The sequence below is a fragment of the Numida meleagris genome, chromosome 3 (genome assembly GCF_002078875.1).
Source record: "Numida meleagris isolate 19003 breed g44 Domestic line chromosome 3, NumMel1.0, whole genome shotgun sequence".
Taxonomy (NCBI): Eukaryota; Metazoa; Chordata; class Aves; order Galliformes; family Numididae; genus Numida; species Numida meleagris.
The window spans coordinates 72,462,610-72,490,497 of NC_034411.1; the positions used below are offsets into that span (position 1 = coordinate 72,462,610).

At 38.5% G+C, this 27,888-nt stretch overlaps 1 protein-coding gene across 1 annotated transcript in view; it reads left to right on the forward strand.

The window, feature by feature from the left end:
• Window positions 1–27,888, forward strand: part of MMS22L (MMS22 like, DNA repair protein) — an 87,415-nt gene that overhangs the window by 34,752 nt on the left and 24,775 nt on the right. Inside the window, exon 15 of the mRNA XM_021392043.1 lies at window positions 27,444–27,634. Within this exon, the coding sequence (XP_021247718.1) occupies window positions 27,444–27,634 (191 nt within the window). The remainder of the gene's footprint in view (window positions 1–27,443; window positions 27,635–27,888) is intronic.

A 27,888-nucleotide genomic window follows, 5' to 3' on the forward strand; every position in this document is an offset into this window, starting at 1 on the left:
GGATGAAATGGTTCAATGCAATTCTCTCTGCTGATTTTAAAATTCAGGCAGATAAAAGATAGTTGGCCTTTCATAAATGTAATTTTTCTGTACACTGCACTCTAATAATTTTATAACTGTACAACAGAGAATTTACAGGTAGGAAGGAAGGGAGATCACTGATTAAAGAGAGAAGAAGCTCCCTCTAGGCTGTTAGGAAATAATATCTTCATGTGCTACTTTCTACTAACCCCAGATGATGGCTCACAGGAGCATTCTTCATTGCTGATTACAGAGCATTATGAAAATACCGACTTAGTTGTGTTAACTAAATGCCTCAGTATTTAAAGCTAAAAATGTCAAATAGTTTTAGCACTCCCTTTTAACATATCTTAATGCATTACTAGAATCACGTTCCAGGTTTCCCAATTCATTTTATTTGAGGCTATTGTAAAAATAGCAATCTTTCATTTGTAGAGTGGGGTGTAGCCAAAAGCTCTTCTTTAATTATAGGTATTCATGCTGCTATGGTTAAGGGTCTGTCAGCATTTCCATTATAAACCTTTATTTTCAAGGGTTTGTAACATAGCTGTGAAAACTTGCTCTGGGCTAAAACTTGGCATACAGGGTTTTGATAGAAGGCTTGTTTTCTTCCTTTCTTTTTTTCTTAAAAGGCATCTGAGAAGAGACCCCCGCCTGCACCATTTTTACGCTACTGTGTTTTAAAATAATCCTTTCTGGGTATTTTTATATTTTGTTGTCTGATAGATACTGGTAGCTTTTGACTGTTGTATTTACTTCTGTATTTACTGTTTTAAGTGAGTATTTTTAAAATAATTACTGTTTTTTTATTTAATTTTATCATTACAAATATTCTGTTGTCCACATATTTAAATAGAACTATGACTTGGCAAGAGAACTCATCTTTATTTCTTCTTTGATATATGGTGAGTGGATAATTGGAAACAAGATGCTACTTGCTGGCACTTCAAAGTATTTGATCTTCATAGTGAGATTCAGTATGAAGTGTAAGATTATATTTTAATACAGTCTCCTTTTTAGAAGCAAGTGTAAAATAAACAATAAACAATCAAGAACCCCACAAAAACACAAAGTACGAAGTGTTTCCTTCCTGTGTTTACTTGAAACATTCATGATCTAGCTCAGACCTTAGTTTTTCCTTTATTTTTTGTTTCTGCTTTAAACAATGTTTTTGTTTCTGTTTTAAACAATGCTTTTAAATCCTGATTTTATTCTTCTTTAACAGAAGGTTAATGCAGGATGCTTACTCGTGTGCTTTCACTTGTTCCAAATCTCTGCCACTTCCTATCATCTGAGTGCCTCATGACACTGAAAGAAACCTTAGGTTAATAAAAACACAGGCTTTTATCAGATTTGACAGAACTCACTGTAAGAATGGACACAGGCTCTGAGAAGTTTACTGAGTGCCTGGAAACAATAGGTTCCAGGATTGCAATGTTATTCTTAAAAGAAGTGCTGGAAACATGTTAAAATGCCCTTTACTGTAATTCGGTATTGCTCTGATGTGAGCCTTTGCTCTTTATCATCATCCTGGTTTTGGTTTTTGTAGTGTATTAGCACTGAGTTACAGGATCATAAAAATGCAGGTACATACCTGGGTGTGAAATGACTGCTTGTACACCAAACGTCTTTACTTAGTTTTAGGGAGACATACTACAGATTCCCATAGGAGAAATGAGAAGTACCACAAACCTAATAACATAATAAACAGTAATTTTGTTTTGAAAACAGTTCTTGGGTATTCATGCCCCTTGTGTACCACACTGAAGCATATGAAGTTATTGAAAATTTCAGTGTGTACATTTTGTAAGCTGTAAATGAATACTACTCAGGTAAACATGCTTCTAATTAAAAGTTATGGTAGTAATTGGGCCACAGATAACAGCAGAACTGAATGCTTCTGTCTGTTAGAGTGTCTAGCCTTGAGGTTGTGAGAGAAATCACGATAGGAATGGATTATCCAGTATATCTTTGCTATGGAAATGTGTAGTCATTTGTAATTTTTTTTTGTGTTATACTTGCCATCAAAACACCCTGTGGGGAGCTTTCTGAGACCAACAGGAGCCTCTCCCCCGCTCTCTGTTACCGTGTAAATCAGCAGATAAGCTCATGAGGTGAATAGAAAGGTCCTTCCTCCTTCTTCCTCTTTTCTTCCCCCTCAGGGGTTTTAGTGTTAGTCTTTGTAAAACGTGTTTTTGTGATGTTGGACTTCTGAAAACTATATCGAGAGGAGTTTGGATGAGCACAGGCCTTCTCTTACCCATTCCATCCCAGAAATATATTTTGAGTTACCAACTGTGATACCCAGATAAGCAGAGTGTAGCTCTGTGACTAAACCACTGAACTCTTAGTCAGGAGGTCTTACTTTGGCTGTTAGATCTGCAAGGCTTAGTGAATGAGAATTAGAAAGACAACAAATAGAACTTTTGAATTTTTTCACCTACATGGAAAACGGTCTTTCATTTTTGACTACCCAGTATAGATCTTCAATTTGCAAACATGTCTGGTTGTGCTGATTTGACCTAAAGCCCAAAATAGTTTGGGGTGCTTTTTCTGTTTTTTAGCGCAGTTATAGTATTAATAAAGCTGATATTCGAATGAATGTAAAGAAAATTTAGTCTTAAATGCTTTAGCGTGTGGGAAGCAAGCATTGCTCTAGAATATAGTGGTATTTTGAAAGGTTTTCTGTGTCTAAATACTTTCGGGTAATCTCTTAGAGTTTTCAATCGCAATACTGGATGTGTTTTTAGCTACAGTTACTGCATTAAGATGTGAATTAAAATTAAAATTTTCTCTTAATCCTACTTTATGAGGACATTGAGATTCTTTGAGATTCTTTTCTAGGAATTTTTTTTGTATGTGCAAAATGTTTTGTACCTTTGTCCCTTGTTTTCTGAGCTGTAGTTACAGCTAACTAAAACTGGAGAGTTTTGTGTCCTCTGTTCTGAAAGCATTACTACGCAAGTGAAGGAAATGGGATACGGTGTGTCCTGCAGATGTGTACCTCATGCTTCACTTGTAGAAAGATTCTGTGTATGCTGAGCATTGGTTGGAGTTTGCAAGAACATTCAGTTCCACTTCGCACAGTCAGTTTTCTTGAATCAGAAGGTCACACAAGAGCTGGTCAGTTTATTAAAATCAATTTCATATTGGTGTTTAGGATGTAAAAGAGCATCTGTCTTAGAATTACGTTATGAACAAACTGGAATAACAAAATCAGTCAGAGAAACTTCTGGTGGGTATTATTCGGGCATCAGCAATCTCATTAGGGCTATGAAGCCAAAGGAACTCAAGTGTAGTACCGTCACATCAACTACAAAGATGGGCAGCTCCTTCCCCTGCGCTACAGACTGAAACACTTTTCTGTCTTTTATCCATTGTATCCCTTTTTATCTGCCAAAGAATAATTCACATAGGCTTTGTGGCCTACCTGACAGCAGTACAGGACTTACTGTTATGAAAGAGTAAATCCACAAAAAAAAGAGTAAAATCATATCTGGGTGTACTGAGAACCTGCTGGTTGGGACCCTGCAGTTGTTGGGAGAAATCTGTGCTCCCTGAAGGACATCAAGTGCCAGGTTTGTTTTCTGACAGAAGTGTCTCACTTCTGAAAGTGTTTTTCCCCCAGTTTTTCTTCTTTTATTCTTTACATGAGGTGTAAAAATGGCTTTTCTTTTGGAATATTTTTGATTGTGGATATTAGACAAATATTTTCACCAATAAGACCATTATATAGAAGTAGCCTTCTAATCACTTAATTTTGATTGTTTCTTCGTTACCTTACAAGATATATATATCTTTTCTCTTTAGGATATCTCTTGTCAGATTTAAGGCTTATTTAAAATGAAAAGAAAGCTGAAGCAATTTTCTTTATTCCATTTCAGTCTCCTAAGGCCTATTTCCCCCTGGTGAGCTCGTAGCAACAGGGGGGTTTAAGGGAATTCAGCTTTCTGCAAATTAATGTCTCACATCATGAAAATTCAGGACTTTTTTTTTCTATATCTTGAAAAAGTAATACAGTGAGTGCGAGTATTATTTCTTGCCAGCGGGTGGAAGATGAATGATTTTGTCACAGTTTTACTGCTTGATGAGCAGTGTCCTGAGGGTCAGGCTTAAGTCTGTGTCACTATGCTGCTCATTACTCTTGAGCTAAATAAGGGCTGATTGGATCTAAATTGCCTAGCACATGGGCCGCAGATGAGCTCAGTGAGTAGGGGATGACCTGCTATTCAGACTGGGAGTAACCCCGGTGTGCAAATGCTGCATTAGAACACCGTGGGAGAATGAGAGGCTACCGACCGCTGCCAGCAAAAGAAATCGAAATGTAAAAACTCTTTGATGCTGCAGTGTTAGAATTTGAAATGTAGGAAGTGACAGGTTGATGGTACTTATCAGCTTTGGCTGGATTAGAGAACAGTGTCATCTTGCTTATATAATGACAGAAGAATGAAGCTAGCTCCCAACTACTTTGCTGTACAGAGCTGCTGCTCTCAGAGCCGATGCTGCCTCCTACTGGCAGCCTACGCAGGACAGTGGAGGAAGCGGTTGGCTTTCAGATGCGAGGCCGTTTGGCGTACTCAAGTGCACTCTGCCTGTGTGCATCAATGTCTACATGTTTCTGTTCTCTTAGCAGAGGAGCAGAATGACAAGCCTGACTGATAAAAGTTTTTCTGGGACAAGCACAAGTCACTGTAGTCTTGAAGAACAGTTAGACTAGGCATCTACTTGTGCTGAACTACACGTACATGCCGCTGTTCCACAAAAAATATTTCCGTTTGCACTCTTCTCTCCATTGCTAGACCCCAGGAAAGGAGGTGATCCCTGGAGATGAGAAGTAATTCATGGCTGTGTGTTTTAGATAAAGTTGACCTTTAAAGAGGAGAAGAAAATCTGAATGAACTCAAAGAGAATCCTTATGCTAACTGAATGAATGGATATACTTGTCTTAATAGCAGAAGATGAAAAGCAAGTGTTGAACACAGCATGCATTATGGTGGCTTGTGCAGTTCTGAAAGATTTGGTGGTTCTGTGGAGTATGGTCTTTTCGGTTTTGTTTTTTTTTCCTACCTGTCAATGATGCTTGGGAAATGGAGTAATAGCCGCTTCCTTTAAGTTTGTTTCAGATTTTCTTACTGACATCTTTAACCTAGCATATCCTACTCTCTTCATACTAACTATGGGACTATCTTAGTGGCAAAAACAACTTGGCTCTCTCATGAAGTGAGAACATAAATGAAGAGGAGGGATGAATCTAACTGTATGCTATTTTCTGTTTATTTTTTTACTCTGCCTGAGTGTACATCATCTGATTCTTCTTCCCCTGGGATGATATGCTCATGCTGAAATTTCTCGATGGACATACAAACAGCTTTCAGTTTGCTTGTTTCTGGGTATTGGTAACAAAAGAGAAAGGAAAACTGCAGCCTTACATGCACAAACAGTTTTACTGTTTTACTGCTGAAAAGGTCTTGGGGATACTGGTGGATGGTAAGCAGGACATGAGCTGGCAGTGTTCCCTTTCGGCCCTTAAAGCCAACCGTATCCTGAGCTGCATCTAAAGAAGCATCCCTGTTCATTGCAGGGGAGTTGGAAGGGACTCTTAAAGGTCATCTAGTCCAACTCAAACAGTTCTTAACTGTGAATGTCTCCAGGGATGGGGCATCCACCACCTCTCTGGACATGGTGTTCCAGTGCCTCACCACCCTTATTCTGAAAAACCTCTCTCTTACACCTAGTCTAAATCTCCCCTCTTTTATTTTGAAACCATTTTCACTTGTCCTATCACAAGACTCTGCTAAAGAGTCTGTCCCCTTCTTTCTTATAGACCCCCTATAGATTCTGAAAGGCCACTCTCAGGTCTCCCTTCTTTGTCCATTGAACAGTCCACTCATTAAATCCATATCTTTCCAATCTACAGAGAAGGGTGTTGTGGGGACTGTGTTAAAGGCCTTACTGAAATCCAGATAGCTGACATCAGGGGCTATTTCTTACCTTGTCCACTGATGCAGTTACACCATCACAGAAGGCCACTAGGTTGGTCAGGCAGGATCTGCCTTTGGTGAAGCCATGCTGGTTTTCTGGCAGCTATGCTTTCAAAAAGCATCAGGAGGTAACAAGAACAAAGGTGATACCCATGTGTGTGGTTGGTTACTCTGAGATGGGCAACATATCTGTTGCCCCTTTGTCCATCCTGCTGTTTCTCTTAGGTTCTGCTAACCACTCAGCACAGACGGCTGCAAGGTAAGGTATTTTGATCCTGCACTAGTACAATTTTTGCCTGATGTATGGAGGAAACCCAAAATTGTTTGTGAATAGTAATTCAAGTGGATTTCCTAATATCTTAAAAAGGAGGGTGAACTGGGCACAGTTCTTATATGTTGACCTCTGTTTATGTGGATACTTGTTTATGTGAATTTGTAGGAGCGTATTGGCTGTAAAGAAAGTAATTATTTGAAATTTGATTGAAATCTGCCTATTGGTTAGCTTTTGTGACAGTTACTACTTCAAGCACACAGCTTGTGTTATGCTAGGTAGCAGGGCTTGATGAGATTGCTTGGGAAAAAATAACTCTCCACCATATTTAATTTTAATAAAAACTTTTGCAAGTAAGAGATAGGAGCTGCTTATTCCATTTTTAGTTATAGTTCTGTATACAGTTCTGTACATATCATTTGGCAGAACATTTATGAATAAATTGAAGATTGGGGAGATTCACAGCAGTAAATGATGAAAGTTGGAAGTTCACAGAAGTTTAAAGGAATTGAGAAAGATTGAAGGGAAACATGGTAGAAGTCAGCCTGCATGAAAAAGGCTGTTGGAAAAAAAACGAGTTGTCTGTTGTTCTTCCTGCTAGTGAAGAAGGAGTTGTCTTAATATGTGGCAGAAGTAGAAGTAGGCTAGCTTGGCTATTTAGAGTAGGTTGCAAGTGTTGGCACTCTGTCAGACTGCAAAAAGTAGTTGAAATCACATGTAATTTTTTTCTTCTATCTTTAGGGACTACCTTAGACAAAAATTTATTGGAGTAGTCTTTATAAGCTGTTCGGAGTGCTGAGATGGACTCCTTAAATAATTTGAGATGTTCCCCGGTCTTTCACTTGTTTCTGTGATTTGAAAGAAAGGAATGCCTGATGCTGCTGGCGCTGGGTTAGCAAGGCTTCTTTCCTACACAGTAATCTATGCTTTTGCTTGCAGAATAAAACCCCAGTGAAACAGAAAGTAGTAGATACAAAAGAAACTATAGTAGAAACTGTAATGTCATTAAAAATCATTTTAGAAATCTGCCATTCATTTTGATATGTGCATTCTTTAATTCTGTTTAATTGTGTTTGTGCTTTCTTTAATTTCTGTTATTAGAGGAAAAAAGGTGAATGTCTTTTCTCTGCCATGTTGGTATTTGGAAGGTCAGCAGGGGGTGATTGAGGGTGGCCTGCACTGCCTGCACAGCAGTGGCTCTGCTGAAGGTTGTGCTGGGTTTTCAGTGGTTTTGTGTTCAAGTATGGGAATCTGCCTAGAAGAAATACTTGGAAAATGCTTTTTAGACTTTTTCTAAGGAAAGCTAATTGATCCAGGACATGAACGTATGCATTGCCATGTTTTATTTGGCAAGTCCAAGTGCCATTAATTGCTGATGTCTAAACTCTCCAGCTTGTCTTCCAGTGGTACTAAACAGCGAAAACGTGCATAATGTGAAATGAGCCTGAGCTCATCTGTCTTCCATTGAAACAAAATGGAAAGGATAGAGCATACTCTGTAATGAGTACATTGTGCATCTTCTCATGTTCTTGTGGGAGTCCCCTTCTGACACTGTTATTGGGTGGAACAAGTAGAGGAAGGTAAAAATGGTCGGTGGCTTGTTTCGTTCTTGGATGAGCTGGAGGTGCTGTCTATTCGCTCCTCTTTTTCACAACCAGAAGGCCCTGTTTATCTCTAATCGGGGTTAATTAAAGCCTTAGGGCAATACTGAACCCCTGCCAATGGCTGGAAGGTACAGACATAATCAAGGCTGCAGCTCCTCGCCGTAGGGAATGGAGTGGTAACAAGGGGCTGTCACTGGCTCGGAATACAGCTGCACTCATTCTTTCTGAAAGAAAACACACAAGTGAACTTTTTTGTCAAACAGTTTAGTTCATTTATTAGAAAAATGGTATGAAGGCTCTGTTTTGATGTGTGGTCTTGCAAATTCATACTAAGGAATAAAAACATCTTGGGTTCTATATTAGACAATGCGAGGCCTACTCGGGCAGCAGCAGCAGCCATTACGTGGTCAGCAGGAGTGTGCGCTGCAGCCCTGAACGTGTGGCATCTTTTACTGAGGGGCAGGAGAAGGGGGGAACAGGCAACTGACGTGGACTTGCCAGGGCAATGGGATTTTCTTCTGTTTTTTGTGTTTCTGTTTTACTTAGATCAGGTCAACTTGGAGAAGAAGAGCAAATATTTTCAATGATGTTCTTTGCTTTCTTGGATGGGAATATATTGATTAGCTATTGGTGGCATGCATTTGAAAATACTTGAGTAAGCATTCCAGGTGTCTGCCTAAAGTATTTTAAAGCTGCGAAAGATTTTCTCCCAGGGAAATTTTCAAATTCATGCCACACCTGTGTATTCAGCGGGGGTTCTACAAGTGTATTTTTGGGGGAGAAAGTGTTGTGTGTGTCCATGCTTGATGTGTTATATTTACATCGAGTTTTGTATTAAGTGCAAAGATGACATCAGCAAGTAAAATACTGTAATCGTATTTCTTACATAATAATTAACTATAGCACAGCCATGATTATCCAAATGCCACAGAGTGAATTCAGGCAATCAGAGGACTTTACAATGTAATTATTAGACCCTGAGGAGACATGACCCTGTTTAGAGCAATAGGGGCTATGGTTAATTGGTGTTAGGATAATCAAACTTTTACTGCTTTATTATTCTGTGACTCTAGGCTTTGCAAGAAAATGTCTGTTTGTGCTTAGGGAGGAAAAAAAAAAACGAATAGAAAACAACCATAAAAACATATGCCTAAGAGTGAATCTTGAGGTTGCGTTACATTGCTGCTCTGAGTTACTGTTAAAATTACAGGTGCTCAAAAAATCATTTATATTGTCTGTAAATCTTGCATATTTTACATCATGGTAAAAATCCCAAACGTTTTGATTCTGAGTATTTTGTAAAGGCCTCTTTTTTTTGAGACATCAAGAACAACTACAGGTGTGTTTTTTTTCTGAGTCAAACTCAAAAATTGAAGATTTCCTTTTCCTGCAGCCAATAAACTTTTGCTGTTTTCTTTCTCTAAAGAAAACTTTTGATACATGTACAGTATGAGCATTATGACAGAAAATAATGAAATCCTCCATGACCTTAGTTGTCTTCTCCAAGTTTAGAACGTGAGAACTTAAAACGGTTTCATTAGAGTTCATTATGAAAGGATTTCCACTGTATTGCTGTGATGCTCTGGAATTTCTAGTAACTCGACCTACTCTTTGTAAGATTTGCAGATGAACTATGGCATTGCTATTGTCTTACTGAAAGTTTTTCTATTCTTTTTTTTTTCTTCCTTGAAACAGGGTAATTTCTGAAAACTCTTCAGCAATCCTATCTTGATGTAAATTAATACCATAAATTGTGCTTCTAGTGAGGGTGGAAGGAGTAGTAAGAGTGGGTGGGGGGAGAGAAGAATTAAAATCATTCAAATAAATGGTTTAATTTATGCCTCAGCAGTTAAGCATGCTCCTGGTTAACAGAAATACCCTTCAGCTACACAGGATTTGGGAGGGTTGGAGGGCACTCATTTGCACATAAATAGCCATTAACTGATAAATTCCCAGAGGTCTCCTGTTGCATGCTAGTGGTTCTGACCTACTTAGCTAGCTTAAATTTGTTTTACAGAATTATTATAATTCCATCCTTGGTACTTAAACTTTGTGATTAATGCATGCCTCACAATACAATTAAAGTATAATTACACAGTTTTACAGTTTGCTATCATGGTGTTATTATTATTACAAAGAGCTGGATTTTGCAAATATTAGAAGAATTAGGGTTCTGATACCCATCACTTTGCTGTTATTAAGTGATTATGTTAAATGGGACCCCTTTATGGCTGAAGAATGAAGTGGAGAGAGGGGAATCATTAACTAACGCATCAGATGGTTTCTGTGTGATGGCGGAAGAGATGTGCAGTGGATTGTTTGTTGTTTTGTTTGTTTAACACATCTGTATATGATAGGTGCAATACCTTTTGTTTATCTTTGCCAGCTGCCTGTAACATGCTCTAGAACATCTGTTCTTTAGTGCTTAAAAAAGTTTCTTAATAAGCACCTGCACTGTGTTATCTGCTACAAAGCATTTGTTTGTATTACAGTACGATACAGTCAGATGTTTATTGAAGCTTTTTATTACCCTGATTAAAAACGTTAATGGACAGCTATAGACGTCCATCAGCTCTGCATAGTGTAGGTTAGGATGTGTGTGCAAACTGATGCAGATCTTGTGCTCTGTAACTTGCAGCAGTTTTCTTGGAGGGATACTGTCTGTTGTATTCATGTCCATGATTGTATTTTATATTTATACTGGCTGCAAATAGCAGTAAGTCGCAGCCACCACTGTTATCTTAGCTGTCAGGGTTACCTGGCCTCCCCTGTTTTAGGTCTGTGGCTGCTGTTCATTCTACAAGAAGGAGTGATCCACAAATTGTTAATGTGACATGTGCGTAATACAGGAATCGCTTTGGTATGGCAATATTCTTAGATCCTATTTTTGCCAATGCAACTCCAGCAGAAAATTTTGATGTTTATGTTAACAAGTAACATAATTGCCAACTCAAAGACGGACTGAAAAAATGTTTTTTATAGTATTTGGCTATTCTGATGTAAGCTACAAATCTAATTTTACTCATCTGTGAGTGTGTGTTGCATTGCACACTTCATTGTTAGGAAATGGAATGGCTGACACATTTTCTGAATTACGCTTTGTGTTCTTCTAAAGCCTTTAAGGTTTCTCTCTAAATTTTGTTTTTCAACTAGAATCATGCAGTGGAAACTCCAGACAGTGTGCAGACAGCAACTGAGTGTTTCACCCTCAAGTCTTATTTGATCCGGTGTCTTGGATTTCATTTTTGCTTGGTTTGAAAAGACCTGTTGCTTTTGTGTTTTTGTTTAAATTGTGCTACTCATTTCTTCAGCAATGAAAATATTTCTTCTTCCGAATTTCAAGGAACACAGAGAGTAATAGGCGAATAGAAATCTTTTTCTTACAGTGACTCCTTTCACATCTGTAATTTCAGTCTGTATTTGTTATGCTTCTACAATGATATAATCTCTGCTTTCACTATTATCATCTGCTGTCATTAAGCTCAGGAAACATTGGTCATTATTACTGATGCATGGAAGCATACGAGCAGGTAGCGTGTAATTATGCTTGGAAGAATTTAGTATATATCAGTGCTTCCTTCTTGAATATATGTGAATTGGTTTTATTTCCAGTCTTTAAAAAAAAATTACTGCGTAGAAGTGATTTAAATCATTTTCATGTGGCACAAGAAAAATGTAAACGCACATTACCAGAAAGAAATGGTCAGCAATAAGAGCTGTTTTGCAAAGTTGGCTTGCAACATCTACCACACTATATGGAGAAAACAGTTATCCTGTAATAATAAGACTAATGAATTCAGAAATCCATTGATTGAACTGACTCTGGGTAGATTATGTGCAGGCTTGCTTCAAGGAGAGGAATTTATGAAATGTTTGCCGCATCCAGCAAGCACTGCTGCTATAATACAGCTGCCTCCTCAGTGGTTTGCTTTGATCCTGTGGAATGAAAGGACAGGAGGATCAGCTCAGGTCTAAATGAGATTACAGCTGGTTCGGCAGCTTATCTGGTCTAATGCCAACTAGTGTGGCTTTGCACGTCCTAAGGGGTTTACAACAGAAACTGTTTATTGAGTATCATCGGTTTACTCAACACAAGCAGGCTAATCCTTCCCAGCCTCAGCATGTTGTAAGATTGTGCATGAGCCAAACCAAAAGCTGGTGTAGCCAGGGCCTCCAGAGCCCTTTGTCTCGCTTCATATTGATTTTTTTTTTACCTGTGTTAAAGACAGTAAAAAATAAAACCAATAACCAGCCCTATTCTGAGCAAAAGGTTAATCTGACCTAAAATCTTACAAAAGCATCTTTTAACCCTAGAGGGGATGGTAGCCTTTCTCTGACTTTTCACTCTAGGGATTTTCTAGTTTAAGGTTTTGAAGAATAAGATAGGAAAAAGCTTAAACATTTAACTCCGCGTGTCTTGCAGGGTCTCTGAAATCTCTTAACAGCTGCATAGGAAACTTTAAACAATTACTTTTGAGTACAGCCATTATTAACCAAATGCCGTATCTCTGTGGCACCTAATGCCATGCAGTAAGGGCATGACATACTGAACAGAATTAAAGAGTGGTGAGAGCAGGTAGGTGTCCCGGGAAACGTGCTGGCTTTTCCCTGCGGTGTTTGTTATGTAAAATCATCAGTAAATACCTTGTTCAGCTGCTTTCTCAAAAGGGAAATCAGGTAGATTAATAAGGAATTTTAAAATAATACTAAGCAGACCCATAGGAGCAAAATGTTTCTAAAAATTAGAATAGAATAGAAATTCTGTGCTGCAAGCTCTTATTCTTAAACAATACCCTTTCTGTTTTCATATGAAAAACAATGAAATAGTAGATACTAATAATATTTTATTGAGCCTATTTCCTCTCTGAGGTGAGTCTCTTTTGGAAAATAATGCAGTGAGTGTCAGATGATTATACATAAAATGCTTCTCATTATATAGAGGAGTAGACTAAGCGCTGGGAAGTCTTGCAGAGGAGTTACAATACCTTCGCACTGAAAGAAAGACAGTAAGTTGTTGAATCTGTATTGTTGGAATTACGCAGGAATTGATTAGTTACCTGTGTTTGTGTAGTGTATGTATTTTTAGGAGTAATTAAATGGGCTCTTCTGTGACTCAGGGAACAGACTTTGGTGGCATACCTATCTATCATTGTCTGCGTGTGGCAAACTTGAACTGGGAACTGTTTCAAAGATTGCTGAATCCTAGCTAAAAGAAAAGACAGCAGCAGCTTGAGGAAATATGAATGCTGTTTTCTGTTTACTTCGCCTAATTGGAATGGATGTGTATTTTAAGCTATATGTAAGCAAAGAGGTTACCATGGATACCATGGAGGCATTCGGAATGTTTTATGGGGAAATTGCTAAAAATGATGTTGAAGATAAACATGAACTTTACTCAATATTTAAACTTAATGTACAAGATACATACAAGTTGAAAATGTAATATTTATCCAATCGCTTCTATTTTATCAAATCTGCTCTTTAAAGCAATGGGTTGCTCTCATGTATATATAGTATTACACTTTTAGCACATTTGGAGATAAAAGCTGTTGTTGGTGATTGCTTAAACTCTTTGTTCAAGCATCTGAACGGTACAAATCAAAGCATTTTGTCAGACTGTGAGAAGTGTCGCATAGATAACGCTTCCCACACACGCAGGTCACCAAATAAATTATGTGTGTGGTTTTACAGCATTGCTGGTGCCGGAAGTTAAATGGATGCCCAGTGATAGAACTCATAAAACATTTTCCCGTTAACGTGACTGGGCAGAATTGACATTGTTGATGGTAGCTTTGATCTAATAAACCATCAGTTCTAGCGGTGATTTTTACTGTGTTCAGAGGAGATGATGATAGAAGTTTAGCAAGGCCACGGTTCTTCCTGAATGACAGAAAATTAGCTCTACTGTCTGTTACCGAATGTTAGGAACAATGTTAGTAGGGGATATTTTGTACCCAAAGTAATCTCCTTCACTAAAAAGATGCATTAGGCGAACCGCATCCTTTAACACCAGAGATACTCCATAAAAAAGAAACAAAATTGATTTTTCAGGGACAAAGTACGATATTTTTTTTCAGAATTTGGAAATAAGTTACTTCATTGTTTTGAGCACAAGTTTGCCTGCCTTCCTGCTTTCTGTCATACAGAGAAAAATTCTTTCCTAAACTGTCTACAGTATATAACTCCCAGCAAGCTGCTAGACAGTATCCGTACGCATACGGTTTTTGATTTTCTGCAAAGGCAACTTCAGGAATGGGAGAGTTTCATTTAAAAATTGAATACATAGACTTTTACATTGGAACTAGAGTTCCTCTGTCAATGTTCTTTTAAATTAATAGAAACAAAAATCTCCAAGTTTTTTCTTAGACTTCCTACCTGAAAAGTAAGAATGATGTGCTAGTAACTAAGTGATGCTTCTGCAATGTTAAGGCAAGGATGTTGTTGGAAATTATGTTCCAAATAAGTAACTATGAGTAATAGTATTACTTATTTGTTGGTTTTCAGTATTTGTGGTTTGTTTGATACTGTTCCTTCATTTCCACTCCGGACTTTGTGTGATGAATCTGAGAGTCCTTTTCACATCTGATCAGATCAGGAACTTTCAGCTAAGGTGACACCAACTGCACATGGATGGATATTTTACCAGTTTTTCTCTTTCATTGGTGCCGAGTGAGAGAAACTGTGCCGCTACGGTTGTAATAAAGGAAACCATTTGAGAGAGGTGGTGAAGTTGTCCTCGGTGAATTTGTTTCAAGCCGTTTACCAAACTTTGATTTTCATTGTTTGCCTAAGAAGAATTTTAGTTATCTTTGGCCATAAATTTACCATCACGTATTTCAGATTGTAAGCTTTTCCAAACTGCTTCATTCATTTGAATGAAACACCATGAGCTCAAACAGATTTCCATTTTAATACATAATGTGGCTGTCTGACGCCTGGTGTGGGAAGTCCATTAAACTACTGGGCTCTGAATGCTAAGGGAGTCTGATTAAGGTCAAGCTGTTAAGCTGTATTTTTTTATTATTATTTTTTGGTATCTTTTCTATGTGAAAAATTACCTTTTTAAAGTGTGTGAACAATATCTTGGGGAAAACATGAATCTCTTTTGCCACTATAGTAGTCAGCTGGAGTTTTTCTCATCTCAGAATCCCAGGGAAGAGCTGAAGGCAGAATGATGCTTCTTGGAAATGGTAGTGCCTCAAAAGGAGTTTCAGCACTAGCCTTTCAGGACCAGCTGACTGGCATTCCAGTTCTGCTGCATATAGTTTTCATAACACATGGAATTTTTTTTCTGAACAAAAGGTAGTAAGAGACAGTAATGACAGAGGATTTGTTTGTAAATACTCAGAAAATTTGTTGTGTCATGGAGTGGGCCATTATGTAGCTGTAGACACATTTCTCAAGGAATTTCTTTCTGATAAGTTGTTTTATAAATAAGCAGCATACTGGGTTCCCAGGACAAGAAAGACACTGAAATACTTGAAATACTGGGTTAAGTCAAGTAGAGGACCACTAAGTTGAATAGGAGTGTGTGGAGCACGTGTCCTGTGAGATGAGGCAGAGAAAATTGAGTTTATTCAGCCTTCAGAAAAAGAGACTTGGGTGGTGGTGGGGAGGTGATGGGAGGAAGGTATTTTATTGTTTTCCACAATGCTCTAATGGGAGGTAGCAGATGAGATGGAATCAGGCCCCTTGGACAGAGGTAGGAAGCAATCAGCTGAGATTGTGATGAAATAAATACCTATTAAATGTAAGAATAAAATTTTCTCAGTAAGGTTAGTCAAACATTGCAACAAATTTCTAAGTGAGGTTGTAAAATTCCTGTCCTTAGAGTCACTCAAGACTGGCTGTGCTTTGAGCCAGGATTGGACCAGGTGACATCTAGTGGTTTCTTCCAATCCTGGCTGTTCTGTGATCTGTAAGAATGGAGAATGTGGAGTTTGTGCTCAACAGTATTTATTCTGGGTGTTATTCTGGTGTTATCTGTTGCAGATAACACCAGGATTTTGTTTAATGTATAGCATCTTTTTAGAATTTTGAAATGAAAGAGCTCTCTTGAAAGGCCTTGACAGGGTTGAGTGGCTTCAAAAGAATTTTGAATATTTTGAAGAAAGGTGGTCCTTAACTTAGGACTATTTGCTGTTCCTGTTGCTCTCATGGCAAGGAAAAGCTGTCATGGAAGATTGTTAAGGATGGTCTTGTGTACTTGCAGTGACTGCTGTTTACAGCTAAAAACATTACAGCTAATACTACCTGTTCCCTTTATGATATACTCTCGAATTTACGTTCCTAATGGTCTATGAACTTGAATAAAGATGATTTGAAGTGATCTAGACTTCCTGTTCTTTGAAACATAGAACACTTCAGAAAGAAAACTTAGCAATGATAATTGCTAATATCAAATGCATAAATAAAAAAAAAGAAGAAAAAAATGAAATTACAGGGTTATAATTTAAAGTTACAGAAATGTATTTGTAAGTTCTCAGTAGTTCTCTAGCAAGTCTTTTATATAACAAATGACTCCATGTTTAAAGCAAACAATGAACAAAAATCTAAAGCAAATGCTTTGAGGCACCTTGCAGCCAGGGATGACCACAGACCTCCCAATGATTTCTATAAGCCTCTTCCATGTTGTGAGAGGAAATATGTCTATGGTATTTACTGTCAGAATACTTGATATCCTGTCATTCATTTGGGGGTAAGTGCTATCATTGGTGGTTGAGTTTGGGGTTCTTCTTTCAAACTCCCCTCACACAATGTGATGTGCCTACAGACTCTGCACATGGATGAATGCCTCTTATAAAGGATGCTTTGATTGTGTGAGGAACTTGCTTTGAATACTGCAACTTGCAGTTTACGAGGCAGCACGTGTGTCTCACAGCTTGCTCCCAATCTACCTCGAAGAGAGCCCTCGCGAAAAAGTGCAGTAGCGCCCAAGACATGCTTACTGTTCTGAAGTTTTGCATCTGGCAGGGGAATTTATTATTGATTTTTGTTGGTTGGAACTAATAGTAATACTGGGACTGACTGTCCTTTGACTTGAGAAGATACTCTGGAACAGAGTAGGGTAACTTTATGTCTACGTGTGCATGTGTTTCCAGTTCATACTGCCTCTGCATTAACGATACAATGAAAACTGCAGTCTTAGCTCCCCCTCAGTACTTTACTGACATAAACTAACTTGGCTAAATACCTCTGAAGGTAGCAAAGGTACATTGCAATTGAGCTCAAATTAACTTCAGGCTTTTCCCAAGACTGTTCCACAAGCTGAAATGTGAAGTAGTTGAATTCACACAGGTTATGTTGTCTTTGACGCTCTTCCAACCTTATCTTAGTTAAATGTGATTAGGAAAAGATAACAGTTCTCTGGCACAACTTTGCTGGGCTGGCTGAAGCAGATGTATTATTCCCTCTCAGTAGACCTAGCAAAAGTAGTCTAGAGGTTTACTGCTTGCATTTAAATTATGGTCATAACAACTTGTCTTTTTGGTGATGTAGTTGCACCCTTTGAGAAGGGTTTAGGAGAGTGCTAACTTATATTCTGCAGCTCTGGATGTTTGGCTTTTCTTTGCCGTTGTGTTTTAGGGTTGCATGTCCTTATTAATCTTTGTCTTTGAGCATAATAAAGATGTTGGGGATTTCTTGTTCTCCTTGTATGTTTTAAAATATTACTGAGCACACAGCATGCTGTCCATGGTTAACACAGGGTTCTCTGTTACTCTGTTACTAGCTGTAGAGAGGATTATATTAAACTCAGTAACCTTGCTGAAGCCCTTCGCTGCTATATTGATAATCTTCACATGATTCAGCTGGAGTTGAAAACCCTTTATTCAGAACATTAACACTTACCATTCCAATGAAAGCGAGAATCTTTGATATCAGGAGATGAGCTCTGTGACACTCAGATCAGTATTTTTACAAAGGCTGCTCTGAAAATAATGCCTCCTATTTTATTATGTTGGCCCGTGACATCAGAGGCAGATGTTGGTGATGTGGCAGTAGAGGTTGAACCTTCCTGCCAATATTCCGTTACATTTTGACATGTGACAGATTGCAGCAGAGGGGCACTCTGACAAAGTGGCATTTGACATGGAAGTGAGTATGAAGCAAAAGCTTGGAAATAATTCCTCCATGCGGAAAAAATTGTACCCACTGACATTCATCAACACCTGCTGAAGATTTGTGGAGACCAAACGGTGGATGTGAGCACAGCAAGGTGGTGGGTGGTATGTTTCAGCAGTGGGAACAGCAATGTGAAGGACAAGCCGCATTCTGGGTGTACATGCACAGCTGTCACACCACAAGACGAAGAATCTCAATCAACTTATCTGCATTAATCGGCAGATTGACACCAGACGACTGTGTATGGAGCTGAGTATCAGCTTCAATGCATTGGAAACGGTGGAATGTTGGAATGTCACGAAGTTTGCATTAGGTGGGCCCCACAAATGCTCACACAAGAACAGAAAGAACACCATATTCGAGTTTGTCAGGACCTATTGAACCAGTACAAGCCTGAAGGTGACAGTTTCCTGGATAGTATCATTACCAGTGATGAGAAGTGGTGTCACCACTGCAAGCCAGAGTCAAAATGACAGTCCATGGAGTGGTGACGTGTGAATTCCCCACTGAAGAAAAAGTTCAAGATGGCGTTAAGCAGGTAAAGTGATGTGCACTGTTTTGGGATAGGAAAGCAGTGATCCTCGATTTCCTGGAATCCAGAAAGACCATCAACTTTGACCTCTACATCGCAGTGCTGACTAAGCTGAAGGCTCAGACTTGCAGATTCAGGTCAGCAAAGACCGTTCTCCTGTAACACAATAATGCCAGACCCCATACCAGTTTGAAGAGCGTGGAGCACACTGCCAATCTTGGCTGGGGTGTCCTACCACACCCACTGTATAGTCCAGCTTTGGTATCTTCCAATTTTCATCTGTTTGGGCCAATGGAAGGCATGAGCAACATTTTCCTCGCAACAGTGTTGTCATAGCAGCTGTGAAACAGTGGGTCACCTGTGCTGCTGTTGAGTTTTATGAGCCCGACATGCAGGCTCTTGCTCATTACTGGTGAAAACACATAGCTAATGGTGGTGACTGCTGAAAAATAGAGTTTTGTAGCTGAGAATTTGTTCAATCAAATAGTTTTACTGTGCTCTCTATATCTCTTGTATTTTCCATGAAATAAATAAGATACATTGTTTTTAGAGTGACCTACATATTAGTCTGATCCTGGAGATGTTGCAATGGACGCTTCTCCACCTGAATACAGGATACTCATCAAGCCTAACCGTGTTCTAAAAATATTCAGTGGTTAACTAAAGTGACTGTTGCACTGTTTAATCACTGATAAAATAGTGAATGTTTTGGGAATCTCCTATGGATTTCTTTTAGGATGCAAACATTTGAGAGTAATTAAAAAAAAAAGTTTTCTAGCATTCTGCATCCAAATTTAAACAGTATGATATATGTGCTGGTAGATTACAGAAACAAAGTAAGATGTATTGAGACTTTGTGTTTGTGATGAATACAGGCCTATTAATGAACAGCTTTCCTCTGAAGTGTAAATTAAAATGCTTGGAAAATTATCAGGACCTGTTCACCTACCTCCAGCAGTGCATATTACAGAATCATGTCTTTGGTGACAGTTCCTAGATTTAGGGAATCCAGCCTGTAGGGAAGAATTTGAAGACTGATTTCCTTTTTCTTTTTCCGTGGTTTTATTCTGTGCTATTTCTTTTCCAGATACTTGCTATATCTTGTGATTTAATAAGAGATGTTTGGAGTGGACTGCTGGCCCATTTGTCCATATATTTGTTAAGACCTACATCAAGCAGCAACAGATATGAACACTTGTAAAAATTTTCCGTGACAGCTTTCACTTGCATGTCACGATTATGGCATCTGTATGGACTGGATCATTGCAAGTCTCACTGCATCCACAGTTGTCTGGGAAAGTCAGAAGGACAGGACAGGCTGTCGCATTCTCTAGGTCTTTCTTCCACCATATAGTGCATGGGGGAAAGGTTGAGGAAGGAGAAATGTGATCAAAGAAGTGCTATAATAGAAGAGAGGAGAGATGACTGTGCTTGCAGGTCATTTCATTTCTGTTTATTTATTTATTTATTCTTTCAGAGTTAAACTTTTCAGCATTTGCAGACTGCTTGCTGTCCTGTATGAAGGATTTCCACATTTCTTCCTACAATTCTTTCTGCCTTGAAATTGCCTTTTTTAAAAAAACAAACAAAAAAAACCCTTGTTTTTGCTAAACCTAGTAGTGGCATACTGGGAATTTGTGTTGCTCTCCAGTAAGGAGTGGGAATGTTCAGGCTGGTACTGATTTGGGCTTTGCACAGTTTCTGGTCTTCCAATTTATAAAAAATAGAAATAATAATAAAAAAGAGTATGTATGAAGTACACCTGGATATTGAGTTACCCTCGTCACCCCTACGTGTCCCTTATAAATTCCAGAAGGATAACCCCAAAATGAAAGCATAGCATCCAGACACTATGAAGGGAAAAAGAAAACAAAACCAACCCCCTCTGTCCCACTTGAAACCAGGACATTTAATTACAGCATATACAGCAGCATATATTTCAAATCAGAACACTTCAAATGTTTTGATAGCATCTAAAGACATAAAATGAAGCACTGGTGAAGAAATTAGCTGCCTGCAAATTAGTTGGTTTGTTGCCTAAGTGTTAGGCATGCGTCTTACAGAGTGGAAATCACGAACCGGAGTTAAGCACTTTCATTCCTTTTGTAAGCATTTTGGAAGAAGTATTTCCAAAAAATCACCCCTCTGAATCTTATCTCCTGTGTGGGGGTTTAATACCTATGGAAAATGGTTGCTGAAAGATTGAATCCAGTCTTTGTCTGCGGAGGCCCGGAAGTGACTAATTCAGTGCCAAGAAGGAGCAGCATTCTGTACTTGTAACCACTGTGGAGTCCCAGTGCTGAAGCTGCATGCTTAAACTTTTTTCTGTTTTTTAATAAAAAGCAACAGATAGTCCAAAGGATTACCTAGTGATTAGGACATAGTGCTGGAGCATGGTGAGTTCCATTCTCATTCTAGGATTTAGTGTTTTTTGTTTGTTTTGTTTTTTCTTTACCCCAGTGATTTAATGTAAAATTCACAGTCACAGGAGCAGTACTGGATCCCAAAAACAGTCTATCGAAATGGTCCGGGTGCTCTGCTCCCCGAGGCTGTGACTCATTGGTTGTCATATAAAAAATGTGTGTTCAGGTTTTAAAATTAAGGCATCTACTGCTACGCCTTGCTTTTGTTGGCATGGGTTAGTCATGGTCAGATTTCGGAGCTCCAATAGATGGAGACTGGGGGTAGATGCTCAGCTCAAGGCATTTGTGGGCATTTAGGGATGTGCAGATGAATTGTAGGCACCTCGGGAACTTTCAGGTCAAAATACAGTGATCTGACTGCTAAGCAAGCAGTTTGTGAATTAAGATTCAGGCGTTTGAGATCTGTTTGTGCCCTGATTTTTAACCCTTACACCCATCTGTCTCTCCTCTTGTCTCTTTGTTTCTCATCCAACATATATGAGCTCACTTTCTCTATGCTTCACATTGCTGTGCACAAATGGAAGAATTAAGGCATTGAGTCCTGGATGGTTCCGTTCTGAAAAGCATCCTTCTTCCCATTTTCCCTCTTTCATCGTGCCAGTCAGCGATCATCTCACACACACACACAACTAGGCATATTATTCTGACATCTGTTTTGCAGTAAACATTTAAACATGCAGTTTATTTTAGGTTTTTGAAGCAGATTAAACTGAAGGAAGAACACCAAAGCATAATTTCATAAATACTGTGCTGATGGTGACACGTTAATGTTTGATAATATTTTATCATGGTTTTTGCAGTTCTGTTTGTACAGTCAGTATAACAATTTTGTGGTGGTGAGGGTGCTATCACTATGGTGTACATGGTGCCAACTGCTTTCATTATGAACAATTTTTTTTCTTCAAATGTTTCTTTTAATGGATGGGAAATTTTGGGTTTGGACTTAAGTTTGTCAAGTTGCTTATCCTTCTGAAACCTACTTTTTATTTCCCTAAAGATGGGTTAAAATTCTGTGCTTTTTATTTACTTATTTATTTTCAGTTATCAGAGTGAAACTGCTGCTGCTCAAGTATTAAGAAACTTTATAGTATGCAGCTATGAAAACAACTTAAGTTGAGAGATTCTGATTTGAGGTGGGATTACTTCTGTCACATCACTACTGCAGTCATACCAGTCTCAATATACTGTGTGCTATATAAAAGGATATAAAAAGAACTCGTGTCCCAAAGAGCTTAGAAACAGATTTAAAAGAGGATTTGGATGTTTGAGTCAGACTTATGTAGAATTTAGTCACCTGCCTTCATGCATGTTCCACAGAAACTGCCTAATGTGGAAGTTTCTGAAAGTCTGCAGGGGACTCTATTTTAACCACTGAAGTTCCCTAGGTACTTAAACTTCTAATGTGTGTGCCCAGAGACACCAAGGCTGTTTTCACAGACCTCTGCTGTTTAGCAATCAGCTTAAGCACTTTGAGACCATAAACTTGATGCTTTGGCACTTAGAATTCTTGTAAGCATGATATCAGTGCACCCAATAAACACTGATAACTAAGCGTGAAGCTCTGCAACCCCACCCACTTGCATTCGAGACTGTGTACAAGAGAAAGAAGGTTCACCTTTTTATGCACTAGGTCAAGCAGTGACATTATTCAACAGTGATCTGGAAAAAGCTGGAAGCCTTTATTAAGGGTTTCAGGAATCTCACATTTGTGACTTTCCACCAGTATCTAAGCATAGTTAGGCTGGAGCACTTTCTCCTAGGCGTGCCATTGTGCAACTAGTGTGCCACTTCTTTGAATCCAGAATCGTTTTGTGAATGCAGAAGAGAAGTAGAGTTATGTAGTTTGGTACTTCAACCTTGGAGATAGATGCTGACATCAACAAGAAAGATGTCTTTATGCCTTTTTTAATCACTTCGTATGAACTAAATTTGATGTCACGGCTCTCAGTTGCAAGCTGTTACTAATTTCTTTGCTTGGTTCCACCTTCTCCCATATACTGGAGAAATGTAGTTTATGATTTCCAGTTTGGTACATTAAAAGCTGGTCTGTATCTAAACTGAACCTTATTGTGTTGCATTACAGGTATCACAGAAGTGTTGGTTGGGACCTACGCAGGCCTCCTAGACCAACCTTCTGCTCAAAGACAGACTGTCACCTACGTTAGGTCACAACAGCCATGGCTCTGTCCAGCTGAGTCTCTGAAGTCTCCAGTGGTGGAGACTTGACTGCCTCTTGGTGCAGTGCTGCACTGTTCTTCTGGTGGAAAGGCTCTTCGTGGTGCTGAATGAACTGCTGTCTAGCAGTGATCTCACAGTTGTGCACCTGTAGTAACAGCACAAATTTTGAGTGTATCACTGCGGTAAAATTAATACACCCACAGAAAATTTGACTGAATAGATTTCTTTTTTTTTTTTTTTTCTTTGTAATAGTGCCATTTAATTTATGTTGACAAGTGAGGGAGGAAGGGCAGCAGAAGCAGTCTTATGAAATGGAGTAGTGCCGACATTACCTCTTATTTTGGGTTTAATAGCATCCTTATTGTACAACTTGTTGCTAATCTTTTCAGCAGAAACAAAAATAACTTTCTTTGTTAATGTGGTTTATGATTTTGCGGTGACCTTAAGTCGTTACTTTTGTTGTTGTGCACTTTTCCAAGTAGCTGATATCCCTTCTGTATCTGTGATTTGTTGGGAAAATGTACAGCTCTTCTGTTGTCTTCACTGATATCAAAACTCATACTTCTTTTATTCCAGCATTAACTAACCTCCATATCTTTTCCATTCTTTATTCTGATATCTTCAAAGCTTTCCTATCGCTGAAGAAGCCTCATCTTCCCCCAGCCACATCTTTCACTTCAAAACCTTAATGGCAACATTCAAATAAGCCATGATGTGTTTGCTGCTGGAATACCAAAACACGAAACTGCACTGGTAATCTTATGGTGAGGCAAAAAGGGGCAGATTTTGTAAGGAAGGTCTCCAAGTTGAAGTGTTACTCCAGTCCATTGATCTGCAGAGAACAAGAGGGCCATATTTTCTGTTTTTGAATCCAAGTGTGATAATGCTTTGTTTCATTTTACTTCTGCTGACTTTTCTTTGAAAGGACTGACGCTGGAAGTTGAAATTCCAAACATCAAAGCCATTTATGATTTTGAAAATAGTCATACATCTCTACTCAGTCTGCCTTGATTTATCCAAGGGTGTTAGTTCTGTTGGTTTGTTGGTTTTTTTTTGTTGTTATTTATTTCTTTGTTTCAACATCTTAAGGTCTTTCAGATCTTCTGAAAAGACTTTCCTGAGCTTATTCTTGGCTGCTCTGTGCATCTGAGATTTCTGGGAACCATGACTGGATTTATGTGGTCTGGGAGCAGAGAAACTAGGAGTACTCTCTGTGAAGAAAACAGTGCCTATATCTGTGGTCTGGGAGCCTCTGAGAATGGCAGGCAGCATGTATCCCTGGTAGTGCTTGGCAGGAGGAGAGAGGAGTTCTGTCAACACTGTGAAGTTCTGAGCCACTGCACTTTGAATTAAATGTCTGGAAGCCAATGTGTAACGATGGCTGGTTATGGACTAGTAGTGACTTGTTTCCATTATATGGGCAGGCCTCAACATTTAGTGCATCTTACTTTTCCAGCTTGACCTGAGTTTTCACTCTGTTTTAATAATCCAAGATTGAGATAGCAAAGGCAGAGTTTACAATTACAATACCCTTGTCTAGATAAATGGTTGCAATTCCTTATCCGGATGTAGGACTTAAAAAAATAATCCTGCACTGTTGTTTCTATACATCCAGCGCAACCCTATTTCATGTAGCAAAAACATTCCCTTATTTTATGAACCCAGAGTTTATTTGGTCTGATAGAAAAATGAAACAAACAAAAAAACAAAAAAACCCACAACCACGTCTTTTTACAGAAATAGAAAATCCCCTTTGTAATGGGATAACTGGTGGTTCCAGGGGTCTTAATGTAATGGAAATCCAAATGTATGTATTTTCAGAACCTTGGGTGATGTGGTATGCTTGTCTAGTGTCAGAAAAATGTGGAAGTCCGAATAAAAAATAAAATTGTATTTGTCTGCATTTTTATGGAATTACATAAATTTACTTAATTGTGGAAGCAGCTGGCTACATGAACTGCAGCACGTATTGATGCTGCATCGATCCTAAGCATTTATGTTATTGCAAGCATTTGTGTAGGTTACTATGAATAAACATAAATACTGATTTGTATGTGTTGCCCTTCCACTGACACAGAGATGTATTACCTTACTTTGGAAGTCTGTGCACCCTTCTACTTTGCATAGATGTCTGAAGGAGATGCTAGCCACCCTTCTTTGGAGAGACAGTTTAGAGGAGACGAAAAGGTCTTTGTGCAATTTTACAGTTTAGTCTGGGTGTAAGTTGGACACAGTTTTGTCTTGGAGGTTTTATTCTCTGCACTATGAGGAATCATGCTTTCCTTTCTTAATAAAACAACAGAGAATTCCTTTGTGCTTTTACTGTAAACCTTTCTTTGTTTAATGGACAAAAATACATTTTTAACTCGCCTCTCTTGTCCTTCTCTTGCTTATTCATTGACTGTCCTCTAGACCTCACAATTTCTGCACCCTTTACTTTGTCCTTTTTTAATAAGAGATACTCCCAAAGAAGTATTGCTTGACTTTTTAATGCTAATCTCACTTCTATTTCAATTCGCGTTGACTTGGAGAATATACCTTGTAAATAGGAATACCAATGGACATGCTGAATATAATCCTCACTTTCTAAGCATGGATTGTTTTCACAGCATCCTTAAAGGGTAAGCTGTCTTACTATCCAAATATCATGGCTGGGAAACTGAGGCTAACAAAGGCTGTATGAATTATGTGAAGCCATACAGGGAATAAATGTTAGGCTTAGAATCCCCAGCTTCTGTTCTGTGTTTGGACTAATGCCGTCTCTCAAGGATACCCTTGATTCCTCCTAACGTTACATACCCTTCCGTGTCTGTTATATGTAGCTATTCAAAAAGTAGCTGATTCTCAATTTTCTCACTGTCTATCCTATTGAAACTAATGGATGCCCACAGGCAGGCAAAAGGTATCGTTACCTTTGACATCCAGTGTGTTTTATGTTTTAAACTATGTGTTAGGCAGAAGTTTTGGATATTAATTTGGTATAATGAGATGCTTTTCTAATATCAACCCTAGTAAGTGAAGGCCTTGCAGCCAGCCTACTCTTTATTTAAAATTATTCCATTTCAGATGTCCTAATGAGTGCTGTGAGTTGTGTAATTCTTTTATAATTTTCTCACATTCCCAGGAGGGCATTGGGGACTGGAGCTTCTTGGTTTTGTTTATTTCAAATTAGGGTGAGCCCAGAAAGAATATCTAGGGGAAGTGTTTTTGTGCAACACTTGCAATTTTGACAATGGCAATTAAAAAAATGCATTATAGTCTACAAATGTTAGTGTTAAGATAAGTCTCTATGCCTCTGCTGTTTGCCATTATCTTATAAATATCTTGACTCTGACTTTACAGTGCTGTTTATGGAATTTAATAAAGCAAATGTAATAATGCTGCCTGTGCTTTAATGCACAGTCTCAATTGAGTTGACCAGAAGATAAATAGGAACAGGAATGATAGTGCATTCCTACAGATTGTTTTTAATAAGCATGTTATTTAGTTGATCAGCCCAGTGCTGTAATGCCTCCTATCCTGCTCTACCAGGCAAATTTATTAATCCTTCCCCCAACCCCCATTTCTCTGGGAACATTGATTCCCTGCAGACATATCTCTATTAAACCTCTAGAAAGTCACAACTTCCAAATTAGATTAAGTAGCAGGAATGGTACTAGAAGAATCAAAGAAAATTGAGTGCGTTATTGAATTCATGCCACATTGTCTCAGGAAGAGATGGGAGTTATGTGTAGTGGTAACTTTTGTCCTTACTGTACTAACAAAGCTGTGGGCATTGCTGTCAAACCTAATTGTCTGCAGCACATCAGGATAAAATGAATCTTTTCCCTTATCAAAACTTGTATCTGGTGAGGTTTTACAAATGAGAAAGAGGTTTCCAAAGGAAGCCTTACAATTGATCAAAATCATTTGCCATTATTTGCTGTGCACAACACTACCCGAAAACCTTACTGGCAACAATTTCAAAAAGCAGCTGGCGGTGGATAGCAAGCAGACTTTCCTGTCATGCTAGCAGTTGCAAAATGCAGATATTCATTTTAAAACTGCCTATTCCTCATTTTGATCTGACATATTAAAAAGCATATAATTAATGGTTGACATTAGTAATTAACATTAACTTTATGGTGCTTAATATGCCATCGTTCATCCATCAAATAACTGGTATGCGTAATGCCTTTGCATAAAGGTTTTAATTACACAAATGATTTTTCAGCTCTCAGTCTCTACCGTTTAAAGTAGTTGTAAATGCATTTTTAAAAGATCTGAATTTTTCATTTATTCAATGTAAACATTGTTTTTGTTTCTCCCTAGGAGTGTGCACGAACGTGTAAGCCAGGGACTTCAACCAGGGAATGCAGACCCTAACGCTCAGCTCCCATTAGTGGCTAAAGAGCACCACCTTGCTGTCGCCAGTGCTCTCTGGAGAAATTTCTTTCCCTATTTGAAGAGCCAGAGAATGTCACAGATGCCACCTTCCCCTCAGCTTGCTGATACAGCTGCAGGTTAGCACTGACCTTCCCTGCAAGCGCTGGATTTTTTAACTATGTTCTGTGTTACAAACTTTCAAGGATTTTATACTGGGATGTTTCTGCTTCCATGTGGTAATATGCATAATAGCAAAAAAAATAGATTCTATGCTAAATATTTTGACAAGAAGAAATATTGTAGCATTGGATTAGCTGAGAGAATACAACCAGACTGAGAACTCCAAAGGACTTTGAAGCCATACTAGCCTGACTTTTTTCTCTCCTAGTCA